The 25,359-nt window shown below is 45.4% G+C and overlaps 1 protein-coding gene and 3 long non-coding RNA genes across 4 annotated transcripts; 2 read left to right on the top strand and 2 right to left on the bottom strand.

Moving 5' to 3' along the window:
- Positions 1-9,360: 9,360 nt before the first annotated feature.
- On the bottom strand, positions 9,361-10,783 carry LOC112270883. Its single transcript, XR_002963463.1, has 2 exons — positions 10,389-10,783; positions 9,361-9,640 (listed from the first exon to the last, which is right to left on the bottom strand). It is a non-coding gene; the product is annotated as an uncharacterized LOC112270883 (long non-coding RNA).
- An 802-nt stretch (positions 10,784-11,585) lies between these two features.
- On the top strand, positions 11,586-15,391 carry LOC104582567. Its single transcript, XR_730337.2, has 4 exons — positions 11,586-11,835; positions 11,947-13,869; positions 14,136-14,589; positions 14,659-15,391. It is a non-coding gene; the product is annotated as an uncharacterized LOC104582567 (long non-coding RNA).
- Positions 13,888-15,349, bottom strand: LOC112271116. The gene is made up of 2 exons (XR_002964005.1): positions 15,195-15,349; positions 13,888-14,303 (listed from the first exon to the last, which is right to left on the bottom strand). It is a non-coding gene; the product is annotated as an uncharacterized LOC112271116 (long non-coding RNA).
- Positions 15,392-22,298: 6,907 nt separating the features above from the next.
- LOC100826642 lies at positions 22,299-23,983 on the top strand. The gene is made up of 2 exons (XM_003565712.2): positions 22,299-23,507; positions 23,847-23,983. The coding sequence occupies exon 1, from the start codon at positions 22,299-22,301 to the stop codon at positions 23,499-23,501; it is 1,203 nt and encodes a 400-aa protein (XP_003565760.1). The 3' UTR covers positions 23,502-23,507; positions 23,847-23,983.
- The last annotated feature ends 1,376 nt before the right edge of the window (positions 23,984-25,359 follow it).

Here is a 25,359-nt window from a genome sequence, read left to right as displayed (position 1 = left end):
CCGACTGCATCTACGGGTTGGCTAACTGATTTTGCTTCACAGCAGGTGTCAAATTTGTGTTTATACCCTGCACAGAACAAATCATTATAATGGATAAGTTAGATAACTTTGTTATTTATACTTAAAGAGTTTATAACAAGCATGGCCAGTGATTGAGCAAAGTTTCAAATTGCAGTTCTTCTAATCAATAGTTGCCCAAGCATGGCTACTGTGTGCAATTGAAGTGTTTATGCTTGTTATTTTCTGTTCAATAACATTAGCGCGATTGATTGAAACCCAAGTTGCATTCTCCAGTCCAAGCTTTGCACTATTCTTTCAATGCAAGCCAATGTTATTTCTGTTCAATAACATTAGTGCAATTGATTGAAAACCCAAGTTGCATTCTCCAGTCCGAGCTTTGCACTATGCTGTCAAGTAGCAATTGCACTTCCTCCTGTACATGGGTTCACATTTTGTAAGTTTTTGAAATTTTGACCTATTGCATTCTCCAGTCCATGCAATTCAAGTGTTTTACAAATTGAAAATTGCTGTTTCCAGTTCTGAAATTGCAACGTTGCAATCCAAAATTTTGTATAATTGCAACTGCTAGTACAAATGCACAATGTGATTGAAATTCTAAGTAATTATTGCATAGAATACATGTAGTTTTGCACAAGTCTATACCTGATTACCAATGTTGTGCATATTGTAAATATAGCCAATCCCCTTGTCTCCAACACTTGCTATTTTTTGTGGTGTTGACTGCATCTGCGGGTTATCTAACCGATATGGATGCACTAGAAAATCAAGAGGTGTTGATTATGTGTTTATGGCCTGCATAAATTTAGAGAAACTAATTATAATGAACCAGTTACAACCAACAAGCAATGATGTTGATTTGCATCCATATTCTTCATCCACTCTGTCCCTGTATATTGGATGCAGGATCAGGTTGATTTGCTTTCTCTCTTTTTCCCCGCAGCCACCATCTGCTTCTGTTTTCTCTTCTAGCCGTGGTCTCTTTCCCCAGATCGAGAGAAATAACCAGAGGGAACCTTCTTTTCCCTTTTTTATGTTCTAGCAAGTGACACCCCACATGAATACCCCATAAATACATTTTCTCCGGTTCTCATAAATACTCCCGCCGATCCATAATAAGTTTCTCAGGTTTAGTACAACTTTTTACTAACTTTGTACTAAATCTGAAACACTTGAGTACATGATTAGAAGCCTATTTAACTGGACAACATATTTTTTTCTGTGACCCTATAAGCAAATTGCAGTAGTCCTTTTGCAATTCTACCTACGAAAGTTACAATTGCAAATAGGCTGTAAAATTCTGTGTGTCAGGATCAAATTGCAATAGTATTTTTTTTTTTTGCAATTCAACCTACTAAATTCTGCGCCAGTAGATCTTTAGTTTTCTCGGCCTCAGTGTAGTTCTGGGCCCCATATTTGTCCCCCTTGTTTCACATTTCATAAATTCTGGATCCCAGCCCATTTAATTTGTCAATAGACCAGTGGTGGTTTTTTCTTCAGTATCTGGGCCTCAGTGTAGTTCTGGGCCCCCTTCTTTTTTTTGCACCTGTAGTTTTAGCAAACCAAATTGCAGTTTCTACAAATGCATTTGCAGCCTTTTGAATTAGGATTGCATCCAATTTATATTGTTTTTTGCACCTGTAGCTTAAGCAAATTGCAGTTATTCAATGCACTGGGTCCCTTTGAGCATTTGGGTCCGAAGTTTTGAACAACTAAGTGTCAGTAAATCAACTAATGTCTCAGAAAATTGCCTAGAGTAGATTATTCGAGACTGGAACAATGGAAGCATCCCAATGCCATATCTGAGTGGGACAGGAGAATTCTGCAAAATAGTAATGTTCTTATAATCCTTGAGGTACAGTTTGTCGTTGATTTTAAGTTTATTGAACTTCTGCCAACATTATATATTGGAGCTTCAACTCTCTGTCCGGTTATAATATGAACTAACAAGGTTCGGGATGTAGCTTGTTTAGTGTTTGCACATTACAAGTTGGTTTTGTAGTTCAGTTTATACGAGCGTTTGCCTTTTTTGGTGGTGTTGACTGCATCTGCAGCTATCTAACCGATATGGTCATATGGATGCACTAGAAAATGAAAGGCAAGGGCATCTCCATTTTGTCGGCGGTGAGGCCCCCCTTCTCCTATTTGGCGAGATGATGCCGAGTGAAATGCTTTGAGCTAGTTTGTTTACTCACAACCTTTTTTCTTACTCATTTTTGCTCGGTCTTTTTTTGTTCGGTTTGGATGTGGATACTTGAAAAGTAGAGGAGAAGTGCTCCATGTAACATTTTTCACTCTGCCATTCTGCGTTCAGTTCCAGTTTCATAATAGACTGTAGGAGAGACTAGAAGTGACAGATTCCTGTCCTTTTCTATGCAATATGCTTGGTCAAGTGCTTAAGAAACAGGTGGTCTGAATTGTGTGCTTTACTTTTGTAGAGGCCTACAGGGGTAGCCAAGTTGTACAGGTTTTGTTTTTGCTTTGGCTGTTGGCCACTCTTGTTCCTTCCTCTCTTTTTTTTTTTTTTGCTTTCTTTTCCGTTTCGGGTTTTGTAACAGCTGCGTCGTCTTGGTGTTTTCCTCTAATACAAAATGATACACACTTCCTAATCAATGGCAACAACACAGGAAAAAAAATGGCAATATATTTCTCACTCCAACAAACACAGTTCAGGTTTATGATGTTTGGTCTTCACTTCAAGCTGTATCATTGGAGAAATTGGAGGCTGGGAGTCCCGCTCTTAGTACGTTTGATGCAATCTTGCATGCCATATTTTCAACCCGGGTTCTCGCCCCTTTCCATTACTTTTACATGATGGAAATACAAAGTCTCCAACAAACATAACAGGGAGGGTAGAGGGAAGGGGAAGAACAGAGAGCCAGTTAACATGGCAAAATAAAACTACGGTGGACAGGAAACCCAGTGACCAACATCTGCAATCAGATGCTGTCTACGGGACGAAAACCTGTCCCTAACTACATCCCTAACAAGAGAATAGTTCACAACATCTTGCATGCCATATGGCATGATGCTTTTGATTTCTGCTTTTCAGGTTGCTGCTTGATTGAGAGCTCTCAGCTCTGAATCCTTGTGTGTGTCTTTCTGCTTCTTCCGAACATCAAACTGGTCAGTCAGTTGCTTCCCCGCGCTCTGCTTAGTAAATTTCATAAGACTGGGCACACTTGCCTTTCTTTTGGCCTTGGCACAATCCTACCAGGCACCATGCTTTCCGTAGGTTGTGTAGGTTGTGCAGCTTGTTCGCCCAGTTTCAGGACAGTCTTAACCTGAAAATAATAGTAACAGTGTCTTTGTTGATGGGATTTGGTTTGGGACAGGTATTTTTGTTTTGGTGTTGCAACACTGAACCTGAACTCACCAGCTGCCTAAACTTAAGTTTGTAGAACATCTGCAGGTAGCACGGTTTGGCATGTCTCTCTTCCTTTTTCAGACTCCTCCAGGAGCCATACATTGATCCCATGTTCAGAACTTTAGTTGCACAAATCTGCCATGTGTAACTACAACTGTAGACAAGGATGGTTTCATTAATTTAACAAGGAAAAAAACGCCATGCCCAGCTGTGCAAATTCTTGAAATTGCAATCAAAGGTGAGTGCAATTTCAGCTGTATGTTTTGAATTTTGCACCTGATACTCCAATGACAAAGATCTGTGGCTTAGCATTTGGGGGAATGGAACTTTCAGACCTAAACATTTCTATGCCTATTCCTTTTCTTCTAGTGGTCGTTCGAGCCTTTATTCTTGGATTTGGAAGAACAAGTGAGTGGCCAAGCTCAGGGGATTTTGTTGGCTTCTATCTCTGGATCGCCTTCACACAGGAGATCTCATGGACCGCAAAAACTGCAATCGAGATGGCGTTGTTTCTTGCACGCTTTGCTCGACCAACACTCGTGAGACTAGTGATCACCTGTTTTTTAGATGCAGCTTCAGTGTTTCATGCTGGGCCATTTGGAAGCAAAGGAATGGTCTTATCTTCAATCAGCTAAGGCCCTCTAGAGCTTCTTAATTTCAAGGCTTGAAGGAAGGTCTAGCTAGGCAAAGTGTGCATCTCTCGGATAGCTCTAGAACAGCTCTGCTGGCTTGGCTTGTGTCTGTTTCTTTTGCGCCCTAGGGGCTGCTTGTATCTTTCCCCTCTTTTATTTTCTCCCTTCCCCCCTTTTCCTGGTAAATATTTTTCTTTAATATAATTGTACACTGTCGGAATCTTTCCTACAGTTTTCAGTAAAAAAAAACAATTTGCACCTGATTGCAGTGTTTACAATTGTACTTTCACTTACCTCATTCCTTTTTGAATTTTTCACCTGTAACTTGGATTTCATTCATTTTCTTAACTTGATTAATGTGCATTGGGGGGGGGGGGGGATCTGCTGTAGGGGTTGATGGCGAGGAAGAGGAAAAAGACGACAGAGTATACAGTTAGTTCTCATACCTCCAACTCTATGTTTCACTATGACTGGTCAGGAGCCGGAACCATTTCAGGCCATTTTGATTGCAGATTTTTGAAATTGCAATAAAATTGAGTGCAATCTGCATTTGAATGTCCTGGAATTGCACCTGTAGCTTTTTCTGATTGCAGTGTTATCAAATTTTTGAAATTCCAATAAAAGAGTGCATTTGCATTTGATTGATTTTGAATTGCACCTGTAGCTTATTCTGATTGCAGTATTATCAGAATTTTGAAATCCCAATAAAAGTGGGTGCATTTGCATTTGAATGATTTGGAATTGCACCCGAAGTTGCAGTATTAGCATTTTGCTTTGCAATTGTTCCTTTTGAATCTGCAACCTGTCTTTTGATTTGCAGTCCTTAGAAAGTGCATTTTGCACCTGTAACTTGAATTTCATCCATTTGATTTGATTAGTGTGCATTTTGTAGTGTGAAACATACCTTGTAGGTGTACTTTTCTTCCCTATACCCCTGTCTATTTCCAGTGCAGACAGAGCAACTCAGTTCTGTCCATCGGCCAGAACAACTCTGTTCAGTCCAGAGTACAGTCCTCCAGCTCCTTCCGCTCCTGTTGATCGTCTGCGTGACTCGCCTCTAGCTTCTTCCCGTCCTCTTGATGGTCTGTGTGGCCTGGTACGCGCTGCCATCCGCTATATAAGCGTGTTTGAGTGCCGGGTCTCTACATCTCATCGGTTGATTGTTTGTTGCTGCGACGGGTTTTGTGATTCGCTGGTGGCTGAGGCTCTGGCGTGGTTGTGGCGGCGGCGGTATTTGGCAGTTGCCACGCCCTTCCCCTGCCGCTCGCCACCGTCGTGGTTTGGCGCAACTCCGGCGTGGCACTGGCCATGCTGCGTGTGGCTGCAGGTGACGCTTGCCGTGCTGCAGTTCTTTGACTTTTATCCGACACCATCACACCAAGCAGGGTGAGCTGCTCCCTTCCCCTTCTTTGTCCCTCTCGCCTATGTTGATTATCAGCCCCTGCCCTGGCCATACGCACCTGGGTCTCTCTCTGCTCACCACCTGTTTGTGGAAATGCGCCCTTGGGGATGTAGCTGTGGCTGTGAATGTAACTGTAGCTTGGATCGGCTATCCCGTTCCTGGTTTGCCTCAGTGTCACCCGTCAGAAGGGCGTTACTGCCTCCGGAGCATGCCGACGCGTCACTTCGCGTTTTGATCTCTTGCTTTTCTGGTTCTTCCATCTTGTGTCCCTTGATTTGTCTTGATTCTCTACATTTGTTCATCTGTTCAGGTGTTGTGTTGATTTATGATGCTATGCCTCTCAGCCACCGAAATAACCGTGAGTGGAGGCAGGATCAAATAAAATTACTGACTCTCACGTATTATTGCTGCCACTGAAATAAACATGAGTGAAGGCAGGATCAGCTAAATTACTGATTCCCATTTTTTTGCTGCTGCCCACATCTAAGATTCCCACTATGTTTTTTATGTGTTTTCTTTCGATTCGTTTGCATAGATTGTCCAGCGGCGATGCTATTACTGGACTTCATGGCAAGTGATTTGTGGTATGTAATTTGTGTTTACGTATAAGCTTCCTAGGGCTAATCTGTGGGTTTGACCTCATATCAGGCCGAGGAATAAAGTTGAGCATGCAAGAGATTAACTTGCAAAAATTTAATGTCCTATTTGCTGCAGGTTTCTGGGTTGGTTAATATTGTGATTTTGCGGATGTGGGAGTTATCTTACAAAATGAAGGGTAATCTTTGATGGCATAGGGTCTTTGTTACAGCCTTATAAGTATTGAACATGAAAAATGGTCTAAGGATTTATTTCACATTTGTACGACTGCTTCGTACCCTGCTGTTGCTTTTGATCAAATCTTTGATTGCTCTTTGATCCTTGATTACTTCATGTGCGATGGTTTAGTTAATTTTCTTGTGGTGATGCTGTGATGCGGAGCCTGGGGGGTTTCTTTACCAGGGTGCTCTTTAATTTATGTTAGCCAAGGATCATCAACACAAGCTAATTGACTGGATACAATACATGCGCGAGAGGAATTTCGCAGCACCTTAACTTGTGCTTTTTTATGTTAGCTAAGGATCAACACAAGCTAATTGACTGGATAGAATACACACCTCTCATCTTACAACCAGATTACAGGGCTTTATATAGAGAGCACACACGCACATGGTCAAGCCACTAACAACTTGATCCACAAAACTCTCCACTAGCTAACTACATGCACACGTTGAGCCACTAACAGCTGAAGCTCACCAACGGCCGCATGTGGAACATTTTGATTTTTTTTATTCATATCATGACATGGTTTTACGAATCGTATGGACATGAGTAGAATATTGGTTGACCTGGTAGCGTGTAATATTTCCTTTACTAGCAGAAGTTTACCGATTCTTCTGAGTTTTCTGGCCTATATTGATTCTAGCTGAAACTTTGGTGGCTTTTCTCTCTCTCACGGGATCTGCGTGATGTTAACCTTGGCTATTGTTGGGTATGTTGGAATAATGTAAGTTCACAGACGCTATTGTTCTTATAACCTGATTCTTCTTTGTGGCAGTACATATGCAACTCCTCTGTTTTTCTGGCACTTTCTGCCAGTACACATGTTTATTTTTTACCTCCTAGATTGATGTAGATTGTGGAATACATAGCTGAAGCGCTTTATAATTACCACATATAGTGGTATATTACTTTTTTGTATGTGCATTAAACAATGGGCCGATTGAATGGAAGTGGGGATATCATTCCACTGTGTGTTCCCAAGCTGAGAAAAATAAATTAAGCCTAGATGTTGGCAGAATGTTTGGTGATGTACACCATGAAAGAATGGCATCAACCAATCATCCTTTCATGTGGAAATATCTCTTGAATTTCACATTCTAAGTCAATCCACGAAAAAATGGTAACAATACGGCGGCATTTTAGAAGAACACCATTAATATATCAGCTGAAACATGAAAATCTTAATAGTACCCCATGGTGACTTTTTTACACTTCTGTTTTGCTATGTCTGCAAGCCATCCAAGAACCCACTTTGAGTTGAGAAGAAAGCTTGGCGTTGTCAGATACCGCTCTCATATAGGGATGTTACTTCTGATATGACTCATTTATATATTGTGTCAATGCACGATTGTACTTTTCTTAAGGATTCATTGAACTTCCCAGTTCAACTATCTCCCCTTATACTATAAAGTGAATTTCATACGATGGATTATATTTTGCCCATGCATGAAACTTAAAACAATTTGGAAACTCTGTTAGATAAATAAATACTAGATACATAGATTATGTTATATCCGTCATGCGAATTCACAACAGTGAGAGAAATGGGAAAGATAAATCATGTGCATTTTGCATGTTTATATGGCATGCCCTTCTCCATCTCTCTTTTTCTGGAATTTCTCTACCACTGCTATGCATGATTTGCATGCCTTGATAATATTTCACCTCTCTAATTTGATACTTATATTATCCTATTTACAGGTTGGACAGAGTTCATCAAAGATGTTGCTCCAAATAGGTTGTGTTGGCATCAAACCCCAAACTGCTGTGAGTAAGCCTATGGTATATTCTCTCATTTGTTGTAATAATTGTAAATTGAGAATGTGCTGTGAGCAAATTGGGGATTGTTACACTTGCAGTCCACATCCGAGCACTAAGTGCGTGCAGTGGTCCGGCAAGGTGTACTTGACGGCAATCTGGTAGGAAGGATAGGGTGCCGTGGACTGTCTATGTCTCTGATATTGATTTACAAGTAAATTACTAAATACAATGGTGATATTTGTGTTGGTTCCTAAATTATCTTGTTATCTAATTGTGTTCCTGTTGCTTTTTAGGTGACAAAACAGAAGCTGGCTGAAATGTTTTCTAATTGTGGACCAGTAAGTCTGCAGGTTCATTCGAGGAAGTGTGGTGGTAGTTTGCCTTTATTTTCTCACAGGAATTGTGCAAAATAAAATAGACATATTAGCAGCCCCTATGGGTTTCAGATTTTGTTTGGAAGATATTTGTTATGGTTTGGATGATGCTGGCATGTCTTATGGCCACTTTACCTTGTTTCAGGCGCACAACATAGGCGAACAAAGCATGCTGATATTGAAGGCTTAGCGAGGGCTAGGAGGGGTCGACAATCATTACAGGCTTTTGGTGCATCCAAAAGAAAGAAGGCGGTGAAAGAGTATCAATATTATCAATTAATTTGACTGGTACTACACAATTAGCGATAAATATGCCTTGGTAAACATCTTTAAGATGCACTTGGATTTTAATGTGAGAGCTGAGCCAAATTATTATTCTCACTTAGAACGGTGTAAATTGATTGTATTATTATTGGGCATCTTGTTCTTATCCTTTTGAGAAACATGATGCATTCAAATAAATAAGGTGCTGAAGAAGGTTGTTTTGCCAATCCTGTCAATTGTATTGATATCAATGTTAATCAACTAATTTGGTTGGTATTACACAATTAGAGACAAATATACTTTGGTGAACATCTTTAGGGTGCATTACTTACAATATAAATTAGAGTCTAACTATTATTAATTATCCTCACTTTCAACAATGTAAGCTGTTTGGCATCTTGTTCTTGCCTTTCTCCCGGGGTATACGTTTAAGCAAACTGCATGTTGATTTATACTATACTCTGATTTGCAATGGAAAGCATTGTTGAGTTTGTCTCCCCGCAAAAAAAAAAGCATTGTTGAGTTTGTCTGCCAGTTGTGGTGACCTGTTATTTTGGCTTGTGTTATTCTTTTTGTCTGACCCATTGATAGCAGCACTGTATCGAACATTACCCTTGCCGTCGTCACTTATCCCAGAGTGACTAGGTGAAAAAGGCAGGCGCAATGGACGGCAAGGGACGCAGACTCAAGACGCCATGTTAACAAAACTAGCAGAGTTGCCGGTAAGTGCGGAACCATAAAATGACATGTAAATAGCGAATTAAGCATAATCCTATGTCAAGTTATCAAATATGTGCCAGATGCTAGTACATTTCACTCATTTAGTCCTCTCTTCTGATCACTGTGCATTGATCCAATTCTTTCTCTTCGTAGAACACATTTCTCCACCCAACCCTAGTCTTTCACTTGCTTTCTTCCTCTCCAATTGATCACTGTGCATCTCTGTGGTTGTCGTCATAGATTGGGCGACAATCTCGGACCTCATATGTATCAATATCAAGAACTGACAAGAAATAATCGTCAATATTATTGGCCAAAAGAACAATTGCAGACAAGGAGGAGCAGTTTTTAAGCTTCAAAATCTTGCAACTTTGGCACAATTATGCCTTAAATTATGGTGGTACCTATGTTCATCCCAGCTAGGCCTCAGATTACAGAACCGAGCTAACACTGTATGAAGCATACAAAACAAATTACGCATGAGAATTATTAATGATGTTACTGATGAAGTAATAGGTGTCCTCAGTTTACTACTGTCCAAATAACACATGTGAGAAACTAAAATGATGGATGAAGTCGGCTATCCTCTGTCTACTGTAACCAAAAATCTGTTTATTAACTGTCACATGCGCGTAAACCAAAAACATATGAGGCTGCATTAACACAATCTACGCGGTCTGATGCCAACAGATAGCCAATATGTCAAAGTTTTGATGTCATCAGAGTAGTATATAAACTTCAATTACGACTCATAAAAACTCTGAGATTCCACTACTGTACCAAGAGCAAATGTTTGCATAAAATTCTGGAATTCCCATTGCAGAAAAACCTGAATTCGCTCTCCAATTTTTCATATGGAGGTCACTGGTTTTGATTATCAAGTTAGTTTAGCAGCAGAGGAAGGGCGTTGTAATTTAGAATACTTACGATAATTTTGATTATCAAGTTAGTTTTGAAGGGGGCCGGCCAGCTAGGAAATCGAGGGAAACTTCCAATGTATTGGAACCAGAAATCGGGGGCAAGAAATCCACCTTTGCGGAATTGAGGAACGGCGGCGGCGGCGGGTGTGATTTGGCGATTGCTGCATGCTCTTGATGCTCCGTTGTAAAATAATCTCGTCTTGTTCTTGTGGCGGGGTGGTCGTCGGAGGTGAGGCGATTGATTGGGCTCCAGGCGTGATGCGGGAAGGTGGCGGCCGTGGAAGGCGGTGGATGAGAACGTGGCATCTCGCCCCGGTCACCGCCTGTGCGAAAGGAAGGAAGCAGGCGGTGTTGGGCGAGGCGCGGGCACGGGCGCAGACAGGCGCGTGACGGGGCACGGGCAAGCGGAAGGCAGGCGGCGGTGGAGGCCCTGGGCTCCCGATGGGATGAGATCGAGGAATCCTTGCCGTGACGAAATAACGGGCTGTTTTGCATGCGGCGGCGTTTCTAATTTTCGGAGGTGCGGCCCCGGTGGCATTGGACGTAATTTTGATAAAAAGACCTAGGAACGTCCGCCATCACTACCATTTGTAATTTAACAACTAGCAAAGTTGGCCGTGCGTTGCAACGGAAATAGAAAATGTGTTATCTCAGGACTACGCTTGAGCAAGAAAAATAATATTATCTTGTACCTTTTCTAATCATATTTTTTATAATTATTATCTTGTATCAAGGGGACAAGTTGCATAATTTTTTTGGAAGCTAGTTCTTATCAGTTTGTGATTTATAAGCGCTTGTCCTATATTTATTCTTGCAAGTGAGTAGCCTCTGAATATAGCGTGGCCATACCAAACCTCCAAATTCATGATTTACGGCCATGATTTACCTGACCACACACAGCTGGAATGAGATCCAGTACCTTGGCTCTGTCAAGGCACGGGATGCCTCGCGGCCAGCATCCACCGTCCATTTAAATCGGACGGCCGGCAGAAATTGAAACAGAGCACCTCATCTTTTACCGAGTCAACGAACGCACAGTGGAAAAAACCCATCGTGGGAGTTCTCGGCCTCCCGCGCGCGCTCTCCCGCTGCCGCCGCCGCGCGCGGGAGAGGGAGGAGAGCAAGCCGCCTCCGCCCCGCTCCGACTGCGACGGCCGCCTCCGCCCTCTCTCCGACGGCCGCCTCCGCCCTCTCTCCGACGGCCGCCTCCGCTGCTCCTCCTCCGCCCCCGCTGCGACGGCCGCCTCCGCCCCGCTCCGACTGCGACGGCCGCCTCCGCCCTCTCTCCGACGGCCGCCTCCGCTGCTCCTCCTCCGCCCCCGCTGCGACGGCCGCCTCCGCCCCGCTCCGACTACGACAGCCGCCTCCACCCCTCTCCGACTGCGACGGCCCCCACCCCGCTCGCTCCGACGGCCACCTCCGCTGCTCCTCCTCCGCCCCCGCTGCGACGGCCTCCTCCGCCTCTGCCCCCGCTACGACGGTCTCCGCCCCGCTCCGACAGCCTCCTGCGCCACAGTGCCCAGCGATCTCCGAGCGTCGGAGGACTCAAGAACAGAAGGTACCATCTTCCTAGTTTGCTGATTTTGGTGCTGTGTCATGCACTTTGTTTATGTGTGCCTATTTGAGCAAATTCTTGATGATTGGGGTGTTGTGCTGCGCAATTTTGCAGAATTTGATTGTTGTGCTATGCAATTGTGAGTGTTGTGCATTCTCAAGTGTTTTGCAATGGGAGAAATTGACAAACGGGTACCCCAAGTTGGTATGAGGTTCAGAAATCCAGACGAAGCTTGGGTGTTTTGGGTTGACTATGGGGGTTGTGCAGGGTTTGATGTGAGGAAAAGAAACAAAAATGTTATCAAGTTTGATGGTGAAATGACTTCATGTAGATTTGTTTGTTCCAATGAGGGCCTTCGGAGAAAAAGGCAAACATTGGAAAATCTGCCAAAGCGTTTTAGAGCTGAAACAAGAACGGATTGCAAAGCTGGGATGACGATAACATTGGATTGAATGGCAAGAAACTATGAAGTCATTGATGTTATGGTGGAACACAACCACTACCTTCAATTGCCACAAACATGCCACTTGATGGCACCACAAAGGAAGATTTCTGAAATGCAAGCTTTTGAGATAGAAACAGCGGAAGATTCTGGAATCATGCCAAAGGCTGCACATGAGTTTGCTTGTCGTCAAGTTGGTGGACCATAAACCTTGGCTACACTGATTGTGACCAAAAGAATTATCTGCGAAGCAAGCGACAAAGGGAGTTGGCTTTTGGACAGGCCGGTAGTATGTTGAAGTATTTTCATGACAAAATTGTTGAGAACCCATCTTTTCAATATGCTTTGCAGTTGGATTGTGAGGAGCATATAACGAACATATTCCGGGCTAATGCTAAAATGGTTCTGACTATGCATACTTTGGTAATGTCGTCACATTTGATACTACTTTTGGCACAAATAAAGAATATAGGCCATTTGGTGTTTTTCTTGGGCTCAATCAGTTCAGAGAAACCACCATTTTTGGTGCTGTCTTGCTATTTGATGAAACATGTGACTCATTTACATGGCTTTTTGAGACTTTTCTAGCTGCACATAATGGAAGGCAACCTAGAACTATTTCCACGGATCAAGATGCAGCAATGGGGAAAGCTATAGGGAAAGTCTTCACGGAATCATATCATGGACTGTGCACATTTCATATAATGCAGAATGCCGTCAAACATTTATGTCCAGCAAAGGGTGAAGGAAAAGATGAAGAGGAAGAGAAAGATGATGGGAAAGATGAAGATGAAGAGTCTCATATCCTCACTGACTTTGGGGATTGTATGTATGGCTATGAGGACAAAGCAGAATTTCAAGAAGCATTTGACAATATGAGACAGAGTATTGGATGGAAATAATAAATTTGACAAAGTGAGTATGAAAGATCCATGGCTGCATGCACTAGAGTATTGGATGGAAATAATAAATTTGCTGTTGCTATTGGGAGTTTGCATGGTGATCTAAAATTTGAGGAGGAGCGCATAGTGACCGGTGATCCAATGACTCAAACAGTTTCATGTAGTTGTGGAATGTTTGATAGGACAGGAATATTGTGCGGACATGGTCTCAAAGTTCTTGATTTGATGAATATAAAGACATTGCCAAATCATTATATATTAAAGAAATGGACTAGAGAAGCACGCAATGGAAGTATACAAGATAGAGAAGGAAGGAACGTGGTAGAAAATCCAAAATTTGAAGCTCAACTTCGGTACAAGAGTTTATCTCACAAATTTCACAGATTGGCATATAAAGCAGCCAACTCTCTAAAGTGTTGTTTGATGTTAGAAAATGCACTTGATTCCGTTAGTCCACAACTAGAGGATAAACTCAGTGCAACTACCAATGCTTCAAATAAGCCATGTAATGACAAGGAAAATGTTGACCAAAATAGTCAACAAATTAATGAGAAGTTTTTTAGTGCTGCAAAGCTCAAGAAGAAAGAGGTCCAATCCAGAAATCTAAGGAGAAAGAAAACTTGGCTTGATAAGTTACTCAAGGGGAGGCGCAAGCCAACTAAAGTTGCTGCATCCAAAAACAAAGGAGCAAAGGTAATTATACAGCACATGAACACAATAGAAAATATACAAGCTGGACAATTCTGTAGGTCTGAAGTTTGAACGATTAAAATTATGAAGCACTTAACACTTAAATATGTTCTTAGATGATCATTCAAGTATATAGATTTGGCCATTTTACTTAGTACACTTAGGCCACAAGATTATAGATAGCCCCCAAAATCCAAAATATTAGTTATTTCTGTCCTGTCCAAAATACTAGTCAACACTTTCTGAAATATTATCTAATTCGCTTGTAGACGGTAGAACAAATCATCATAAGTATCATCATCACAAGGGGGAGCTGTTAAGAGCTGCGTGTAACTGATCATGGCATTGCGCTCCTGAAGATCCAGATTTTCTCCTTTATCATTGCTATCCTTCTCTACTCCTACTTGAGGTTCTACACCATCATGTTTCTTTTGCTGCTGCAAACAAGAAAAAAAATCTAGTTAATATTTCAGGAATGAATGGTGACAACATATATTAGCAATTTCTTTTCTAGTACTAACAGCCCATATTGCGTTCAGTTCTCTGCTATTACTAAACAATAAGCTGTGTTGTTTGGAGAACGTGCTGTTCTTAACCTGATTCACTTATTCAAATGGGCGGACGGACTGCTATTCTACTGGACTTGCTGCTGCCGGCCGTCCGATTTAAACGGACGGTGGATGCTGGCCGCGACGAGGCACCCGGTGCCTCGACAGAGCCAAGGTACTGGATCTCAAGTCCCCCACAGCTTTGTGGCCCTCCCCATAACACAACCCCGGCGTCTGCTTGCAGGTTGCTTTTGGGGCCTGCACTACCGGCGGCATCTCTCCACGTACCACTGCACCCCACGGTCCTGTCGATCGACCGGATGGATAGGATGAATCAGTAGTATTGGGAAACCTGTATTGATTACTCAATCGATCGTATGGGCGGCCGGACGCGGCAAAGGACTCAGCCTGCCTACACCGCCGTCGGGTGGATCTCCGTGGACGCGCCACCGGCCTCCTCTGCCTAGCTCCCCGCCGGCCTACCCCGCTGCAGATTGGATCTCGCTGGACGCACCGCCGACCTCCTCTGCCTATCCCGCCATGGACGCCTCGTACAGATCCCGCCATGGACTGCTTGGACAGACCTAGGCGGAGAGGCGCGCGCCGCCGGCAACCAGAGGGGTCTGCGATTTGGGCGGCGCGGGCGGTCTACGGCAAGGGGAGGCTCGGGGGCAGCTCGATCAGGCGCCAGCTAGTGGACGCGCGCGCGAGGCAGAAAGGCAGGGAGAGAAGGAACGAAGGAAGCGAAGGAAAGCCGCGCGGGGAGAGAGAGAGAGAGACCTGGGTGTTTCAGATCGTCGAGGCAGTTCGGCGCGGTTGACAGACGACGTATCGCCCGCCCGCCCGTCAGGAATCGCGGGGAAAAGGAGGCCATGGAGGTGGCAGAACTGGTACTCCCTCTGTTCCTTTTAGGTACGTCATCTTAGATTTTCTTAGTCTATTTCAGTTTAAGTGTCGTTGAGAGTTTTTTAGTCAAATTTTCCCTCCCCACTGTCAGGCTGCATGTAGCAGCACTTATTACCCATGAAAACCAAAGCGACGGCCTCTCCTCTCTCTTTCCAACTGCGCCTCCTTCCTCTTCCTTACTCTTCCTAATCTGCTCCTCTTCTCTATTCTTCCTAATCTGTTCCTCTTCCCTGCCATAGTTGCGCATAGGTTCTTCCTCTTCCTAATATGTTTCTCTTCCATGCCATCCAACACCAACTCGACCTGAGAAGGAGAGGTGGCCATGGCCGAAGAACAAGGAGGAGAGGCGACCATGGCCGGAGAACAAGGAGCAGCGGCGGCGGAACTGCAAGCAACAAATTCAACCAAAGGCGCTAGAATTTGAAGTTTCATGGGCATGGTGCTGCTTGGAGGAAGAGCGGGAGCCAGCAGGCCAGGCGCATTCGCGGCCGCGCGGGCGGGGAGTCCAGCCTCCGTACGTAACCTGCATGCATGCATCATATCCCAAGCGACACCACCGGTGGCATGTACTATAGCATTAAACCCGTAGGTGCATGCTTAGGTTATTAATTGCAGCTAGGCTCAAACACAATCTGGATCAGTTTCCTTGGTATGCATTTTGATATCTAAGATGACATACTTAAAGGAACGGAGGGAGTATGTTGGAGATGGTGAGGAAGCAGAGAGGGAGTTCGTGTCTCTCTTGGATCCAGGACCACCAATTGGAGTTCGTGTCTCTCTTGGATCCGGGACCACCAACTGCAATTTAATATATTGGTATAGATACGGAGTAGATAGTAATAGATATGTGGGACACACAATGACCGACAATGCAGACCATCCTTATGCTTCAACATGATTATCCACCGACTGAGCTCTACTCTCCAGAGAAAAAATCGAGCCATGCAAGCGATAGCAGTTAATGGAGGAGCGAAGCGCTGAACCGTCTAGTAAGAGGGATAGCAGAAAAACAACTACGAGTACATCATTTTCGGACCACAGGATACAAAACCAAAGGTGGATCCAAAATCGACTGGTATTTGCTAAAACCAGGCAACCGGGCAATAGATAGACCCTTGTTCAAATTGGGCTGTCGCCCAAATTACCTGAAATAAATTCGGGTTTTCTGATTTGACACCCGAAAATTCTATTCGATTTTTGGGCTTCGGGTTTTTCAGGTTCGGCCTCAGGTTTTTCAGGTTCAGACTTCGGTTATCGGGTTTTATGCCCAGCATGACCCTAATTTTAAAACCGGACCGTTAACTAAACCAGCGAGGCTCCCGGTTCAGGTTTTACCGGTCGAACCGCCGGTTCACCGGTTCACTGTCTGATTTTTTAAGATAAAATAATATATTCTTTTACTAAATACTGCAAGAAAAAAGACAAAAATATGCTGCCAAAAATACGGCAATATGAATAATAGTGCAAACAATAATTTACTTGTCCCATTATTCTCATACATAAGTTCCAGGGAAAACAAACAGGCACATAGCCACATACGGTGTGTTTGGTTGAGCCGTGGATTCCGAGAAAACTGCTGTGAACTGTGGAAAATCAGCTGTGAGATAGGAACTGTGGATTTCTCAGGAAGTCGTTTGGTTGGAGCAACCGTGAACTGTGAGTTTGGTTAGAATTGTCTGTAATGCCCCTGAGACCATGTGAGACTGTTTATATTCGTTTTGATCAAAAAAACATAGATAAGTTCATTGATTGGTATCTAAATGACCAATTTGGGACTGACATCTTTTTAATATTGCCTACTCATAGATAGGTTTTTAGAAGTTCCTAAAATTATTACAAAAGACATACAGATCAAACAAAAGGCATGGATCAATATCCTCCATCAACATAGCTACTCTATCCTGTTGTCGCAGCTAGCAACGCATCTGCGATCCTACTACAAATGTCATTCATGGTTTCCTCATTCTCCACCTCTGGAGCAACATCTCCCTATACTTGTGCTGCTCCACGTGCTGCTTCAGGTAGATAGTCCCCATTTTCATCACATTTATCGAACTCCTCATCACGCAATTTTCTATCACGGATAAAATTATGCAATGCCATGCAAGAAAGAATGATATGCTTCTGGCTATGAGGAGAGAAACTCGGCATAGCTTTCAATATGTACCACTTTTGCTTCAAGACTCCAAATGCGTGCTTAATGACATTGCGTAGTGATGAATGCAAGAAATTGAAGATCTCATACTTCCTTACAAAATGGTATTCAGCTTGTGCAAATGCTTGGGGGCCTCCAACAATCCATAAGAACATGGCAAGTGGCTCAATTGATGAAACATGGATACTTGATTTCAAGCCGTAAGTAGAGACAAGCAAATCATGGAGTGCCGTGAACACCTCAGATTTTTTCAACTGCATTTTTCAACTCCATGAACCATGTATATTCTTTTTTCATATTGTCCCACTTATTCTTTAGTTGAGTCTTTGTGAGCTCCTTCCCAGATTTTGCTTCAAACTTGTCACCAAGATTTTTCCAACCAATCCTATTGACAAAACCTAAGGGCCTGTTCCCATTACTAATCTCTTCTTTGCAAATATCAATAAAGTGCCTCACGTTTTCATTATCCCAAACTGCCTTCTCAGCCATACTTCAGTCAAACAGGAAAATTAATTGATTTCAGGCATGATAATTGATGAAGCACACAACCAATACACCACGACACACCAATGGTATAATATAGCACCGACATAGGCATGGAGTTATGTGTAAGAGAGCAAGCAGAAGATGGGGAGAGTCATGTACCTCAGGGAAAGATTCGGCTGGCCGTGAGGAGCACAAAAGGGGGTGGTTTGCTGGTCGGGGATGCGATTCGAGTCCTCCTCAGTCCGAGACACGGGAAGAAGAAACAAAAGAGCTGTGCCTCACCGAAATATTGCCTCACCGCGGCAGACTGTCCAGAGGAAGCGAGGTGGTTGGCCGCTTACTGCTCAGGATAGAGGGGGGTCGAGTTGTTGTGCTAGAGCAAGACGAGGGCGGACGTAGGGAGCGGCCGCGCACCGTTGGCGAGAGGCCGGACAGGCGGCAGAGGAGAGGCGACTTGCTTGAACCCTAGCTAGCTCACGGGTTTCTGTCTCCTCACGATGCGAGATAAGAGAAAAATGCTTGGTCTTCGCTCGGCTGGGGAAGAAAAAGGAAGCGAAACGGTATCACTTATGGATGGAAGTGGGTAATTTCTTTGAAAGTTTGGTTGTGAACGCGATGGAAGCTGGTCTCGACTCGCTCGGAATATGCACTACACGAAGCTGTTGCGTTTACAGATTCTAGTGCATTCGAATCATCGTTTGGTTAAGATTCTACGTTACGACCACAGAAGCTGGGATGGGAAGCCGGACCGACTGGAGCCATACCTCATACATAAGTTTCAGGAAAAAGAAACAGTCACGTAGCCACGGTCTTAGAAATTGAAATAGGCTCAAACTCTAATACATGCAATAATTAAACTGAAACTTCATGGAACAAAGCAACAAACTCAACGATATTGGAATTGGTAGCCCAATCACATTCCCACATGATATTCAATTCCATAATCATCATCACCTCCAACTCCAATATATTGATCTCACGCTCCACCAGTTTGGTCTTCGTCGGCTGTTGGCATGTTTGCTTCATCATTTTCTTGAGAAGCATCAATGTCATAGTCTTCATCAATCCATTGAGCCTCATCTACACATTAATATGTGCTAAAAATCAGAACCAATAGACAAAAATCAGAAACAAGAAGTCTAGCTAGAGAAAAACATTACCATTCATGGCAATGGAATACCACCAAATGAAGCTTTCTGGCGTTGCTTCACATGACCCTTTTCTCCTGCCAAATGAAGCTTCAATCGATGAATACCACCACCTTTGAACAACTCACTGCAGTACATGCAGCGGATCCACTCCTTTTTTCCATCAACAAGAACTTCAACTTCACCCGCAAAAAAAAACAAGAACTTCAACTTCCAGGGCGTGCCCCCATGCGGGATCAGTTTTCCCTCGCAATCTTTGTGATGATTGTGCCTCTAGCAAAGCCGAGGCGTCACGAATGAATCCATTAACCACTGCAGTGCTACACCCATTTCATACCAAATACAAATATCACAATACAGCAATTTCATTCTCTAATCATTTGGGAATCTCTCTGGAGTTGAAGAACAGAGAAGGAGGAGGGACAAATCGATAATTTCATACCTCTTTTGCTGGACTGGCCGGAGTCGGGCGTCAACGAGAGGCGGGTGCGGCCAGACGCCAAGCTAGTGGCGGGTGGCGAGCCGCGGGATCGAGCGGCGGGACGAGGGAGACGAGGGAGGGACTGAGAGGCCGAGCAAATGAATCGGGGGGGGGGGGGGGGCGCAGAGTGAGAGACTGAGAGCAAAACCTAGAGATGTGATGAAAATACCGTATGTACCCCTGCATTATTCACTTGTTTTGTTGAAAACTGCCCGGTTCACCTGGTTTTCCTCGGTACGGTGGCCCGTCCGGTCCAGTGAGCTTAACAGACCGCAAAGGGCTTCGGTTCCAGTTTTTCCGGTCGGACCGTCGGTCCGGTCCGGTTTTTAAAAGTAGGAGCCTGACTACACACAACCTTTATGTGTTTGGATCTGGACCACAGGGCCATCCATTTTTAGGTGGCGGGGCATCCAAACAGGCTTTTGGGTGGGTGAGAGCATCTTCAGGAAGGTCCCTAAACAGGGTCCCTGCTCGGTTTTTAGGGGGTAGAGGCAAAAAAACGTCTTCAGCAGGGCCCCTACTCGGGTCCCTATTCTAGGAAGGTCCCTGGGTCACCTCCTCAACCCCCGTTTTAAGGGACCCCAAGGGAGCCCCTACTCTCTGCCACGTCAGCCTTTCCCCATCTTTCTTCCTCCCTCGTGCGTGCTGTGCCCCGTCGGCCTTCCTCCTTCTGCTGCCACCTCCCCCTCGCCGGAGTCAAATCCGGCCGCCTCTTCCCCCTCGCCAATCACCGATCCTCCCTCCGCGCTCCTCGCACACAGCGCCACTGCCGCCCTGCGCGCCTAGCACAACAGCACCGCCGCCCCGCACGATGTCAAGTCCCTAGTCGCCGCCATGCCTCGGGCCGCCGCCATGTCCCTGGCCGCCGCCGCGCTGCCGCAGCGCCCCGAGCCCCTAGCCACCGTTCCGCCTTCGCTTCACCTTGCACAAGCCCGACAGGCACTACCGCGGGGAAGAAAGGAAAAACAAGGAAAAAGAAATAGGCAAGTCATTGACAAGTGGGTCCCATATGTCATAAAGAATATAGGGGCTGTGGAATAGGACCATTACTGAAGATGTTTGTATTTTTTGGGACCCCTAAAATTTAAGGAGAGTCCCTAAAGACTGTTTAGGAACCCTGTTTTAGATTCTACTGCTGAAGATGCTATGAGTAAGGCGGTCCGAACAGAAGTTCGGATTGTTGACTCGCGATGCACCAAGCGACCGGAATGGGCATTTGGTTATTCTGTTTTCAATCAGGAGTGGGGATTAATGCCGGACTACGAGCTAACATGCTCGCGAGCCGCATGGTTCTGAAGAAATTGGCGAGCTAGAAAGGTCATTTTTTGGGGAAATATTCCATCATGGCCCGGTCCGTTCAAGCCCACCTACCGATCCAAACGAAGATAAAATGGAGCCGTGCCGACCCAATCCACCCTGCACAACCAAAAACATCCTAAATAATCGATCCCACAGTTCTTTTTTTTTTAGAAAAAGACGGCTGACCCAACTAGGGGGGGCCCGAAACATTTTCCAAGGGTTTCGAGTGGCGGCGGCGGCGCTCGGGCAATTCCAATCTCCAAGGCGTGGTTTTGGTTTTCTCCCTATGATTTCTCGTCGTTTTTCCTCCTCCGCTCTCTGAATCTTGTCTGCACTCGGGGTGATCAAGGGGGAACATTGCGTTCCTGCTCACCCTTGGTGAGCGAGAGGACGACAACGAGGAGGTCTTGCGGGTTTCACAGGGGAGATGGCGACGGCTTCGAACAACAAGGAGGTGGCGGGTGTGGAGGAGATGATGGAATGGATGAACCTGACTGTTGCTGAAACTTACTGCAGTGGGCGCTAGCGGGGAAGGTTCTGTACACCAAAACCCTGAGTGTGCAGACGATCAGTGACGGGTTTAGTACCTTCTTGGTAATATTTTGTGTATCCTTAGCGGTTGCGTCCTGACGGTGGAGTCGACGACGCACGGATTTAAGATCTCCCAAATCCATCCCTGTACTAGCATGGCTATCATGGTCTACTTCATGAAGTTTGCAGATCTCATGGCACGTAATTTCATGATTTTGTTCATCTTCCTTATCGTTCGGCGTGGTTCGACAACATGTCTTGCGAGGGGTGTGTCCTTGGCCACCTCACGTTCAACGATCTCAAGTTCTCACCCAATGGGGTGGGTGGCTCTGTAAAAACTGTAAGGTTAGGTCATCTTACGCATGATTGGTGATCTTCTACTGTTTTGTCATCAGAGATTTGGAGAAATATCAAGATGCGAATATCGCAGCTAGAGAAGCTAGCTTCAAAATTTTTTGATGTAACTTTCGGTTTATCCGAAATATTTGTTGTCGTTTTAGTTTTTCTATCGGTTGTATTTTGTTCGTTGAATAAATGAATTCAGATCGTTGTTCTGAAAAAAAGACAAAAATTATTGAGCAGCAGTTGATGGATTAAACCTACGCCTTGGCGTTAGATGATGGACAAATAAAATACACTAGTGTCTTGTTAAAAAAAAATCGGCTCCTTTCATGAAAAGAAAAATTGGATGTGATCTACTAGCACGAATCTTAAACCCAACCTGTGATGCGAAGATGAGCGGGCGCTGCCTCCTGCTAGGTGGGAAACCATGCTTGACACTTATTGCCATATTTGCCATCTTGACCAAATCAATCCGCCACCCTCGTCAAAACAAAAACCCTAACCCCCGCCATCTTCTCTTCCATCGGCCGGCGCCCATGTCACTGCCGGCGAGGGAGCCGGTGTCAGATCCGGGTCCACAGCGGCCGTGGGTGATCCTGGGGAGCATCCCGCTGGTGTCGAAGGCGGACAACTTCTTGCCAGGAACGGACGTGTTCGTGGGGTTCGCCGATCCGCCGCGCGTGTCCATCGCTTCCATGCCCCGCCGCATCGCCCCTGACGCCCACGCCAACATCGACAACAACAACAACTACCCATACATCGTCGCCGTCAACGATTCCACGGGGCGCTTCCTCCTCCACGCCACCCAGGGCCTCTCCCACGAACCCGCCGTCGTCGAGCGCCACGATCATATCAAGCTCGTGCATCGTGGGCACGCCCCGGCCTACTTCCTCTGCAACGCGCACACGGGCGCCGCGTCCCGCCTCCCGGACCCCGTCGGGAACCCCGTGCTTTTCCCCGGCAACGTGGGCCTCATCGCCGACCCCACGACCCGCGCCGATGGTGGGCCGCACTACGTGGTCGCGGAGCTCCAGCCCATGGCCGGGACGGCCCACGCCACGCTGCTCTGCTACTCCACGGCGAGCGGCCGGTGGGCCGAGAAGGAGGTGCTCGGCTACTCCCCAGACCACCCGCCGTGGGGCCGCGACGGCGTGATCTCGTTTGCGGGGAGGCTCTGGTGGGTCGACCTCTCCTACGGCCTGCTCACATGCGACCCGTTTGCGCGCGCTCCTTCCCTGCGCCACGTGCCGCTGCCTCGGGGCAGCGTCATGGCCGTGGCGCCGCGTGCCGGCGCCCTCGACCGGCAGCGCTGCGTCCGGGTCAGCGCCGGCAAGCTTCGCTACGTGCAGCTGCACGGCATCCTCCCGGAGACGCAGATGGTCACCATGTGGACATTGGATCATCAGGACGACGGCGAGAGTACGACGACGAATGCGGCGTGGAAGCGCGAGTACCAGGCCACCCTGTCCGAGATCTGGGCCGACGGAAGCTACAAGGCCACCGGGATGCCCAAGCGCGCGCCCGTGCTCGCGGCCGTTAACCCGCAGAACCCCCGCGTCGTGTACTTCTTCCTGGACGCGTGGATCTTCGCGGTGGACGTGCCCGCTAGGAGGGTTCTCGAGTGTGACGTCTGCCAGATGGTCGACCCGCCGGTTGAGCTCTTCTCCTCCCGTTTCGTTCACGCATGGGAGCTGCCGCCGTCGCTCTGCCCAGATAATGCCGCTTCATCCACAGATTGACGGATGGTATGCTTGCTTCCTTCTACTACTGTTCGTTCTTGCATGCAGGCTTAATTTGCTGTGGATTTGGAATAATCAATGTTGTACGGAGGTGTGCAACTCTTTTGATATATTACCACAGCTGGGAATTGAAGGAGTGAATCGACAAAGGATTTAATGAACTAATCGATCTACCAATGTTTGTGACATGCTATAAGTTGGTTATTGAACTGTACATTTGTGTTTTGTAGTAGTACTCCTATACCATAAAACAGGAGTACTAGTATAAGCATGACAGTAAACACACGTAATTTAGATTTCATCTTGGTCGAACGCCGCGTTAATACCTGCTCCGGTTTCTACCAGTTACTTTTTGGCCGTTGGATCACACGTTGATATCCGCGCCAACCGTCGGATCTCACAGATACGCTCTACGCACGGATCACAAGGCGCATATGGCGGCTAAAAACGGACTGGTACATACCAGAGCCGTTATTAAAGAGTTTACCATCTTGATCCCTCTTTTTGTTAGTTTCATTAGTAGGAGTAGGAGTAAATGCCTATGTGTACATATTTACGGCCTTGCTGGGGAAGCCTAGTAGCTAGCAATAGGCTTACCCTAGGATTATATATGCTGATGTTAACAATGGTGACCATTCTACTGAATGATACTACTGAGTTTTCAGTTATAGTTTCTGTTTTCATAACTTGTAGATTTTCATCGCTAAGTAATCGCAGATCCTGATCACCACTTTTAGTTCAGTTTGTCACCGACAGTGTCTGTCTCGATCTGTTTATACATTTGTAGTCAATTCTATACAGATACACAAGACCAAAAGATCTTAATAGAACAATTCTTGGATCTACAAGTCCCTTCAACATATTCCAGGAAAATAAACCCTTCTACAGGTTTAAAAACTAGCTACTCCCTCCGATCCATAAAAAGTGTTGCCCAATTTGTAGTAAAATAGTAACACATCCATGCTTTAAATAGCTTGCCACTTTCTTCAGCATCAGTTGGCACGAACATTGTAATTGCTTTGTAATAAATTAGGCGGCTTGCACATTTGGATGGAGAGACTGGAGGAGTTCTATGTTCTGTTATCTAAAACAACAGAATACTATATTCCCAAGAATTTGGGGTGGTACTGACGTGCCTGAGCGCTGCTTTTTTATTCGAAATGACGTATTTTGCTCACAAAAAAATTATAGGATGTAATACCTAGCAGAATATGTTACCAACAATATATATTTATTACTAGTTAGGTATGTTTCTACCGAACAATTAAAATGTAAATGACAGAAGGCTTCGTGGCGGTCCCAAGATGGTGGGGAAGCCGACAGTCAGAGGCGGAGACAAGCCCCAGGCAAGGGGGGCCACGGCCTGGGGCTTGAACATTTTTTTTCTTTGCTAAATTGTGATAATTTGAAGTTTGGCATGGGTCTTCCCCTCCTTAATTACCTTTTCTCAGTCATATACACTCTAATAGCCTTGGTCTAAGCTGGTTCCTGGCTCCGCCACTGCCGACAGTTAAGTTGGTCCTTGAGATGAGTGCCCAGATGGCAATTCCTTGCTAGTGTAACTTGGCGGCGGAGCTAGAATTCGATCTTTTCGATCTCGATTTGGTGTGGGAATGGGGTGGAGGAGCTCCGTGGAGCGAAAACGGACCTTAAGGTGTGCTAAATGCGCAGGCAGAGGGAAATCGTTCGCGGCACAATTAGGACCAGATAGAGGTGTGGCCTTATGCACGCCGTTGGATTGGGATCCAATGGTGCAAAACAAAAGATACTCCTTCGCAGTTTTAAGTGGAAGCTCACTCTTACAATCATGCTTTATTTAGAGTTGGGATGCGAGTTTTCGGTTGGAAAAGGTTTTAAT

This window comes from Brachypodium distachyon, chromosome 2 (genome assembly GCF_000005505.3).
Source record: "Brachypodium distachyon strain Bd21 chromosome 2, Brachypodium_distachyon_v3.0, whole genome shotgun sequence".
Taxonomy (NCBI): Eukaryota; Viridiplantae; Streptophyta; class Magnoliopsida; order Poales; family Poaceae; genus Brachypodium; species Brachypodium distachyon.
Note: the sequence above shows the minus strand (reverse complement) of the source record. Positions and strands in the feature narration are given on the sequence as shown.

Excerpts from the sequence above, each read along its gene's own strand:
- LOC100826642 (XM_003565712.2), top strand. The coding sequence starts at position 22,299 with ATGTCACTGCCGGCGAGGGAGCCGGTGTCAGATCCGGGTCCACAGCGG.